Source organism: Strix aluco, chromosome 4, assembly GCF_031877795.1.
Source record: "Strix aluco isolate bStrAlu1 chromosome 4, bStrAlu1.hap1, whole genome shotgun sequence".
Lineage (NCBI taxonomy): Eukaryota > Metazoa > Chordata > Aves > Strigiformes > Strigidae > Strix > Strix aluco.
Window position 1 is genome coordinate 104,937,405 of NC_133934.1, and position 9,984 is coordinate 104,947,388.

The 9,984-nt window shown below is 45.7% G+C and overlaps 1 protein-coding gene across 1 annotated transcript; it reads right to left on the reverse strand.

Annotated features, from left to right (window-relative positions):
• Positions 1–6,211: 6,211 nt before the first annotated feature.
• Positions 6,212–8,163, reverse strand: CLEC14A (C-type lectin domain containing 14A). Its single transcript, XM_074821553.1, is given in 2 exon segments — positions 6,212–8,011; positions 8,014–8,163. Coding segments are annotated over 2 exon segments (1,308 nt in total). The 3' UTR covers positions 6,212–6,853.
• Positions 8,164–9,984: the final 1,821 nt, after the last annotated feature.

Sequence of the window (9,984 nt, forward strand, 5' to 3'; positions counted from 1 at the left end):
TGCTATATATTATCTTCACATCCTTTTAAGCTTCAGAATCTAGAAAAGAATGAAAAGCAACTTTGTTTTACTTCGGAAGACTAATTCATGTGTTCTTATGATTACTTATTCTCTTAGGATATCAGAATTGCTTCAAATGGACCAGAATCTTCTTCATCGTCTCAGTGGTTAGGTATAATTGAAAGAGAATCAATTCATTTTAATGCCACCACTAACACGGCAGAGTTAGAAGGGTTATTGCCATGAAATCTAGGAGGCTTGTATTCTGAGAAAAAGCTACATGCACTACATACACACAATTCTTTACTTTCTTGGAGAGGGAAGAATTTAAACACAAACAACAAAACATTCTCTTTTTTTGTGGACTGCTATCATGACAGACTGACTAGTAACTAAGTTTCCAGACATCTTTAATAATTCATTCTTGGCATAATTAGTAAGATGACCCACAACAGAAGAAACAGATCCTGATTTTGTCCTAAGAATGGACATTATTTGGCTGAACACTGACTAAAACATACCTAAAATGAACAACTTCGAGTAAAAAAGCTAAAAACATTCACTATGCCAACGTTTCATTTCGAAGCAGGGAGCTGGATATAAATTAAGAAGGATGCTAAAAAGAAATTAAAAGGAACAGCTAAAAGGGGAAAGGCTTGCAGGTGGCACTGGGACTATTTAATGATATTAGGGATTCAGATTAAACACATATTACCTATCAAAAGAAGACATTAGAAGACCACTTTCCCCTCAAAAAATCTAAAAGGTTAAACAGTACACCACAGAAACGGACATAATTTAAAGTTGAAATCAAGTACAAATAAAGAAAACAGAAGAAAGGGTAAACTTTAGCAAATAAATAGTAAAATTTTAAAGCAGGCCAAAAAAATATTTAGAGAAATATCTGCCTAAAGACATAGCAACTACCAATGCAAAATCCAGTAGAGCAGGAAACTAACCAGTGTACTTAATGCTGATGAATGATGTCTGTATTTAAGAGCATTTCTGGAAGCAAGAGTCACAGGGAAACAGTTGAAGCTGTGAAATCTTTTTGCCTCTGTTTATTATGGATTATCTTTTTTTTTATTTTATTTTTGGAAGAAGGGCAATGGGTGTGTCTGTGGAAGTTCATAAGAATGAAGAGTTTGTAGGAGTTTTGGAGTAAATCAGACAGTGGACAGTACAAAACTATTAGTAGAGGCTTGTGCTCCCCTAGGAATTCAGAAGGAATTCCCTAATGAAAGAGCTGTACTATTAAGTGTGGTGAAACCTGCTGGAAACCCACAGGGCTCTGTCCTGGGTCTTCTCCTGCTCAAAGTTCTCACAAATGAAAAAAACTGAGGGATAATTCTTTGAAAACATCAGCACAGTTCTCTGCAGTGGTCAGAACAAACAAATGGTTATGTCAGTAACTTTTAAAAAACAAACGATACTGTTAAGCCATCGTAGAAGACTATACTGTACCTGCATCTCCAACAGTTTCTAAATTTGGATGTTTCAAGAAATCCAACAGTATAAGACAAAGTGCAAAAAAGAATAACAAATAAATCAGATCTATAGAATTGTTTCTGAAAAAGAAGAAACTAAATAGACCCTTCAACGGGATAGAGATGATTGAAGGAGTCTATGGCAAATGTATGGAAAATCAAGAAGATGAATTGGTCTACTTTTTTATGTCACATGTAAATAAATTGGTGGAACTAACTGATACAGGATGGTTGGATGCCAAAAGTAATAAATCGAATCCAAACTCTGTTAGACAAATTGATGGAAGTCTACCAAGTGTGACATGAACTCACTCTCAAACTCGAAGTCTTGCAACCTTAGAGTACCTAGGAGAAATGTCACTTACAGATGTCAGATTTCCTATTCTATTTCCTAAAGCATTTGCTATCGTCACAGAGAGATTACTGACTTAGATGATTTTTAATCTCACTCAAACTATCTGTCCTTATGCTCCTGTGTTTGATCCAGGGAACAGTGTAAAGCATTCTTATCAGTACAAAACACAAGACCTGCTGGTTACGTTCCAAAAACAAAACCATGCTTTTCTGACATATTACAGCACATGTGCTCTTCCTGGATTAATGACTGAAAAGGTTTATTTGTTTGCAAACCACCACACTTTGAGTAACAAACACCTGAAAAAATATGCAGCGAGGGGATGGTAAGGATAGATACATCCTGGTAAAGATGGATACTTGCCTGTCTTTCATATCTCTCTCTCCCTCCTCAGCTCAAACTCTCCCTGGACCTGCAGGATTCTCGCTCTTTACTTTATCCATGAAATCCATATCCATGAAATACATAATAGTAGTTGTTTCCCCATCCTTCTGCTTCAGACTTGCAATGGGAAAGGACTACCAGGTGGCAGGAGGGAAACAACATCATAAATGCGGGACCAGCACCATGTCTGCCTTCCCCACCTCCACAGCTGCCTTTGGGTACCTCGCCTACAGCAAAGCAGTCCTTCAAGCCTGCAATACAGAAAAGGGAAAAACTTGCTTGCAAACAGATGACTGCCTGTTCACGTTCACTTTCCAGTCTCCCAGTGCCAGAGCTCCACAAGTCCAGAGGAGAAAGGCAAGGCTGCATATTGGGGGAAGAATGAAAAGCACGAGCTTAACCTATTTTGAAGCCCTGGGAGTGTGGTTACTGCTGCTGCCTTGCTGTGTTTGCCTTTCAAGTCAGTAATATATCACCAGTGAAACGTATGAATCACCACTCTACAGCCTTGATAAATGTCCACATCCTGAAGAAACAGAAAATATTATTTCTAGAAGGAACTAAGTTGCATGTACAAGTGATTAAGCTCCACGCAATAAATGAGGAAAGATAATGAGGGCTGAAAACATGAAAAAATTAAGTGATAGGAAATTAGACTTCCTGGGGGAAGCACAGAATCCATTCATTTTCTAATCTTCTTTAAGCTATATACTACACTTAAAAAAGGAGAAAAGTTCTCTGAAGTATTTGAATTTTGCCCATGTCCACTTTTAGATTTCACTTTAATCCTGTAACACACTTAAGCAAGCCCTCGGCAGTATAAATAATGATTAAAAATTTGGGGAAAATTAAAATTTTATTTCTGATTATTTGATGAATACAAACCATTAAAAATTCATCATATGTTCATGAATAAAATGTCCAGTTGACAAATGATGTGCCTACCAGTCAAACTATCTTTGGAGGAATTCAGGAAATCTAAAAATTAGACTTAATAATTGGCAACAGGGGACACTTTTTGGACGACTGTGATAGATGAGAGGTTTGGACATTCCTACTCTTTGCAGAAATCACCATTTTACAATGTGGACTCACAGATTCTTGTGTCCACCATTTCATTATCATTACATTATTACATCCACTCCTCTAGTCAAGGGCCAGGGTCTATAACACTACACATTACCCCAGGGAATGTACAATTTAAAAAAGACCCACCTAATACAAACCACTAGAACTGAAAGTACTAAATTACTGAAAATCCTCCATACAAGTGTATTCATTGTAAAACTCACAGATACAAAGTTTATGTGATTTATATGGCTTCAATATGGGGTGAAATAATCTTTTTCCTGTACTGGAAAAACAGTTGCAATATAATATGCTTGTATAATATGTTTAGTCAAAGGACATGTACACAACATGAGGGGAAGGGTCAAGATTTGTCTCCATCTCTGCTATGTTTTGGAAAAATATTTACATTTGATTGTGTGTTTTACATATGGTGTTACATAAGAATTAAAAGAAAGTTGCATCCAATTTCATAACCAGACACTTTTATTATATAAGTCCTTGTTATGATCATCTGTACTCATTATGTCCTTACTTATTCTCCTCCCATGGATGTAAACAGCAAACCGTGCATTGAATCTGCCTTGCAGACCACTGAATCATGGTTATGGTGTAAGCCAATAGTCCACTTGTAAGTCAGCTATCTGTTGGTTTCCTGTTTAAGAAAGACACAATTTAAATTGAGAGTGGAAAGTAAAAATGTTTTATCCTGTCTCCCAAACCATCCACTTCTTGGTCTGAACCATTAGGGAAAGAGAAATTCATGCATTTCAAACCTGCTCAGGTGCCAATCAAATCCAAATGCTATTGGCTTTGTACTCTACTGAATGCAAAAAGGTAAAGAAACCCAAATAGACAAACCAAGAATCTCTAATGTGTAAAAACAAGAGAAGTTATGGTGAAATTATGGCCATTTAGCCAGGCCTTGAAGAGACACAAGGCATTGTGAGCTTGCTCTTAGAAAAGTGACTTGCACAGCTGGAGACTCAGGTTAGCTGATTTTTCTAATTTTAGATGTGTGTTTTACAGGCATTTAAATACGAGTAGCCTCCCTAGGCTTTCTTTACAGTCAATGTAGAGCAAGGGCACTTTTAGGATGCAATTCATTGGCCCTGTTTTCAGCATCTAGTCTAAAATGAGAGAAATCGCAAGTACATACTCCTCTTCATAGGCTGTAAGGAAGTCTGAGTGAATAGACAAGTCTAGATGAGCTGTTAGAGATGTCTACACCTGGGGAGACAGATCCCATCCTTGGATGCCAAATAGCCTAGTTTCAGCTGAGACAAATTATAAATCAGGGAAAATATAACAGAATCCTTGTGTAGTCCTTTAGACAAATGTCTAGTGCTTAATCCTGAATCTCAAGTGTAAGAAAAAGAACTCTGAAATTGAAATGTGATTTCACAGGAAGCCAAGGCAAAGAGTAAAATGAGAATAATAAGATGAGACAGGTGAATGGCTTGCAAGGGCATGAACTTGTACTGTTTAACTGAATAGTCTGAGTCAAATTCTGAGAGATGCCAAAAGAAGTAGTCAGGTACAGGCGCTTAACTCAGCACTTAGCTGTGTGCTTATTCAGACTCCAGAGACAGAATATTTCTAGAGCTTGGAAGAACGTTCCTGGACAGTTGTACAGTCCCATTAAGATTTCAGCCATCTGATATGTGGGTAAGAGGAAAACATAGAAATAATAACTTAGGGAGACCCTCATTCATCTTAGTTGCTATTTGCTTATACAATCCCTTGTAGAAGAATGGAGCTCCACATACACTGCCCCCTAAAACAAACTACTTACAGTTACAGTAACAGGAGTGGTATTAAAACAAAAGGGATTAATGGCTAAGTCGTTTTCCAAATCTGTGGACATCTGAATGTAGAATCAAGCCTCCTACTGAAGCTTAGAAATGCTTGCCTTCTGAAATACAAATGTCAGATAGATTAGAAAAGCATGCGAATTATGAGACAGCTTTGTAATGAGTAGCATTCTCACCTAGCTCGATTTCATTCCTGTCATGATACAATGGAATTTACGGCTATAAACAGCCTGATGGCTCACAAATGGCTGGGATCCCCTTAATAAAAGCAAAAGACTGTCTCCCAGATAGCAACAGCCTATCATCATTACACAGAGAGAGGGAAAAAGAAAAAAACCCATGTATGTCATACTTTATCCTTAGCAGCTGTTTACACCAGATTAATCTTCAAGTCTTTGCTTGCAAGAAAAATGGGTAATAATACACATTGTTTGAAACAGAGTTCTCCAAACTCAACAGGAAAGTGACAAAACGAAAGCAGTAGTCAGGTCAGCTCTAAAGGGAGGAAAACAAACAAAAAACCATCTTTAAAAAGACGTTTCACAGCTTAAAGCTCTTTTAAGGGAAGAAAGTATTTCCCTACCCTCCCCGCATCCCAAAAGGCTTGGATGAGATCCAGTTGTGTCTTACTGCACTCAGAAAACCCTGAATCAATATTTAGCATTACCACTTTAATTGAAGACCGACACCAATAATAAGAAGTGAGCATCAGCACTCTGAACTGCAAAGACAGCCAGTTCTGCAGCCAGGACGAAAGCTGCACTATACGGGACTTCCCAAGGGAGCTCACCAGAGAAGTGTTTACCTCATTTAGAAAGGGGCACAAAGGGTGAATCCTTCCTTTCTTACTCTCAAGGGAGTCCACGGAAAACAATATATCAGACTAAAACCAATGGAATATGCATGATGTATTTGGACTCACGTGAACTCTTCCCACAGTGCACAGATTGTCAGCACCTTGTCTGATTGCAAGGGAGCCACATACTGCACGCAGAAACCAAGTTTTGTACCAACGCACCTTAGGAGAAAAACTGTAACTGAAAAATTTATTGCTCTGCTGCAATAAAAATGAATATTGTATGAAGTAACAAACAGAGCAGTGATTTAGGTTTTAAATCATTCTTTAATCTTTTCATCAGCTGAAGTATAAAACTGACTCCCCATTAACCTCCCACTTCCTCAGCAATTTAATGACCTTCTAAGTATAGAAATGCTCTTCATGTATAAGAATGTCAGTCTGAAAAGTATGGGTCACGGTTTCCTCCAAAATTATGGCAGTTCACCTCTCCAAACATTCCAGCAATTAGAAAGAAAATGAGAGCCTCCGAGTCCCATTCAGACAAGGAGTGACTTCTAAATCACAAGACGTGAGTGCGCTCCCCTTTACGCTTGTTCCAAGTAAGGCACCCGAAGAACAGTTTCTGAGAAGATAAAAATCCACAACTGCTGCAGCTGCAAATAAGTAATCATTCTGTCAGCCAGGCCACTATATTTATATTTTGCTTATGTCAGCACCTACATAACTGCTTTTCAGACCGACAAAAACTCTTGACTGTCCAAAGACTTCAAACCCCTGAAAAGGGGGTCGCTGCGTGCCCCCACGCCCGGCAATCTGCAATTCCCGCTCAGCCGCCTCCCGCGGCGCCTCCTCCGCGGGCGCCGGGCTGGGGGAGCGGAGCGCTGCCTCGGGGTGGGAGCTGCCGTTGGGGGCAGCCCCGAGGGACGGGCCCCCCGCCGTCCCGGGGCTAGTCGCCGCCCGCTGCGCCGCACGGCTCCGCGGAGCCCGCCTCCGCCTTACTGCCGGCCTCCGGCGGCTCCTTGTCCCCGCGGCCCTCGGATTTCTTGTTGAAGCAGAGCTTGAAGACCCCCAGGACGGTCATGACCAGGATGACCAGCACCACCACCGCGACGGTCACCAGGACGAAAACGTAGTTGGAGGAGGAGGAGGACGGCGGAGCGGCCCTCTTCCCTCCGCCGGCGGTGGCGGTGGCGGGCAGCTCCGGGGGGCCGCCCGCGGCGGTGGGGGTCTCGCCCGTGGCCGCGTAGGGCGTCGCGGCCCGCCCGTCCGGGCTGCGGGCGCAGGCGAAGTCGCCGGCGGCATCGCGGCACCCGGCGGCCTGGGCGCACCGCTCGCTGCCGGGGTCCTGGTAGCCGCAGGGGCAGAGGGGCGAAGCCGCCCCCTCCCAGGCGAAGCCGCCCCGCTGGGGCTGGCAGCTGAGCCGCACCTCGCCGCCGGGGCACGTCACGGTGAGCGCGGTGCCCGGCGGGCTGAAGCCGGGGCCGGCGCTGCGCTCCTCGAAGGGGAGGCGGTAGTCGAGGCCGAGGGCGCCGGCGGGGCGGGGGTCGGGGCAGGCGCCCTCGTACTTGCAGACGTAGCCCTGGCTCGCCCGCTGGCAGAGCCGCTCCTTCCAGCCCCAGCTGGGGCGGCCGTCGGGGGCCGCCGCCGCCAGGTGCAGCCCGGCGCAGCGGGCGGTGATGCAGGACCGCACCGGCTCCTCCGCCCACTGGCCGAGCGCCGCCGGCACCTCTCGCGGGGCCGCCCCGCCGCCGGCGCCCTCCCAGGAGAAGCCGCGGAGCGGCTGCCCCGTGTCGGTGCAGGCGGAGGCTTTCCTCGTCAGCCCGACCCAGAAGAACAAGGGCGCGGGCCCGGCCGCCGCCTCCGCCAGCAGCCCGAGCACCAGGCGCAGCTCCGCCTCGCCGCCGAGCCAAGCCAGGCCGCCCCGCCGGCGGCCGCAGGCGCTGCGCGCCTCAGCGTAGGAGCCGTTGGCGAGGTGGGCGCTGAAGCAGGCGCCGGCGGCCTGGCAGCGCACGGCGGCCCGCGGCGGCGGGGCCCGGCCCAGGGCGCAGGCGGCGGCCAGCACTAGGCACCAGGGCCCGGCCCGCCTCATCCCGGCGGCGCGGCGCGGCGGGCCGAGGGGCTCGGGCTGCCCCGGTGTCTGTGGCAGCGCTCGGCCCTGGCCGGCTGGCCCCGGCTGGCCGCGCCGTCCCCGCGGCCAGGGCCCTCCCCCGGGCCTGCCGGAGGAAACGCGTCGGGAGCCGGGGTTGACCTCGGCATCCTCCGTCTGTGGGCGGGCGGGTGAGGAGCAGCTCCCCGCGCAGCCGGGAAGCGGTCGCCCTGCTCGGTGAGCGGGTGGCCAGCCGCGGGAGAGGACGGGGGGAAGCGCCCGGTGCCCGCTCCGCTGTCGGAGGGACGGGAGGGCGGCGGGGCCCGAGCCGCAGTGGCGGGGCCAGTCTCGGGCCTGTGCCAGGGAGGTGCCCGGGCCCATGTTGCCAGCCCTTCGCACAGCGCTGCCGGGAGAAGAGGGGGCCAGCGGCGGGGACCTTGTCCTGGAAGGGTTTCTGGGCCAGGTGAAGCTGTGGACCCAAACTCCTTAGCTCCCGGTAGACGAACCAGTTTAACACTCATGAAAACTGATTTAGCTCACTGGTGTCAAGCAAGTAGGTAACAACTCCTCTTAAAGGAGTTTTAACTGATCCCCTGTAACTGTTCTTCCATTGGCAGGCTTTGACTTTGGAAAAAGCCCTGTTGATGTTTTTAGTTTCATGAGTGTGATACAATACAAATTCCTAGCGTTTGAATACCCAGATACAGTAGGGAAAAAAGCAGAAAATAATCTATATGGAATTTAAAAAAAAGTATGGTTCATCAGTAGTTGGTCTGTGGAGGAAAGTTGTACAGTCTTGGATCAAAGCTCCAGGTGGACGCAGTCCTGCACAAAGTACCCTCGCTGCTATGGTACACACTAGTGGGCTCTGCATCTGTTCAGCCCTTCCTTAAGAATTTAATTTCTCTTTGGAGGGAATAAATGTGGATGACAAGTCCCGTTCAGCCAGCTTCTGGCCAACCTGCACAGATCTCGTTGACTCTAGGCCTACACTGAGATATAACTCATTTTCTCTGGACGCCTCAAAGAAGAATTAGAAAGATGGGTGTACAGACACACTGTGTAATGAAGCTCTGAAGCACAGCCTATTTTCATAATGCATTCTAAATATTGAGTAAATTTTGTAAGTTTTCCAGCAAGAAACTGTCTTGATGGACAAAGTGTTTTACAGACTGTTTCCTAGGGAAGCCCAGCAGCTTCTGCTGTTGCCATGTATTGCCAGAACTGCAGTAAACTATACTAAAGAAAACTCAAAAGCTTAAAATTACACTTCTTCACTTGCCCCAGACCCTGTGTCCTGGGCAGCAGAGAACGCAGGAAGCAGTTGTCTTTGTTCATGAAATTCCTCACAGAAGAAGGGTGAGGGGTATAGGGGAAAAATAACATCTGTATAAGTTCTATACAAAGTACATCCCCAGTACCTGGTGTATCTCCTCCGTACAGTGTGCTTTGGCATTAGAGACAAGGCACAAGCCACCATTCCTTGTTTTGTTTGCCTTCTCCCTGAATACTTGATGACAAGAAACTGCAGCTTGATGGAAGCTGCTTTTAACCTTCATTTTCTGACAATATGTTGGATAGCCTTGGCATTCTTACTTCCTAGCTGAGCTCAGAGGTCGCAATGAAGCAAAAAGTGAGATACTAAAGAAGAGTAAATTCTGGTTTCCCTTATAGTCCACTTTGGTGAATTATCAATAATTAACTTTTTTTGAAAGTAGACTTTCAAGCATTGTTTATGGCTTTTCAAGTATTCTAGTACTTAAAAGGTGGCTACAGGACAGAGCCTGGACAGAGATTCTCTCTTCACAAGGAGACACATGGAGAAGACAAGGATCAGTGGGTACAAATACAAGAAAGAAATTTTTTACACGAGGAACAATCATTCACTGGGGCAATGCAATCAGGGGTGTGATAGTCCCCATCACTGGAGGTTTTCAAGATGCAATTGGACAGAGTGCTAGATAATTTCATCCCTTTCCCAGGAAAGGTGA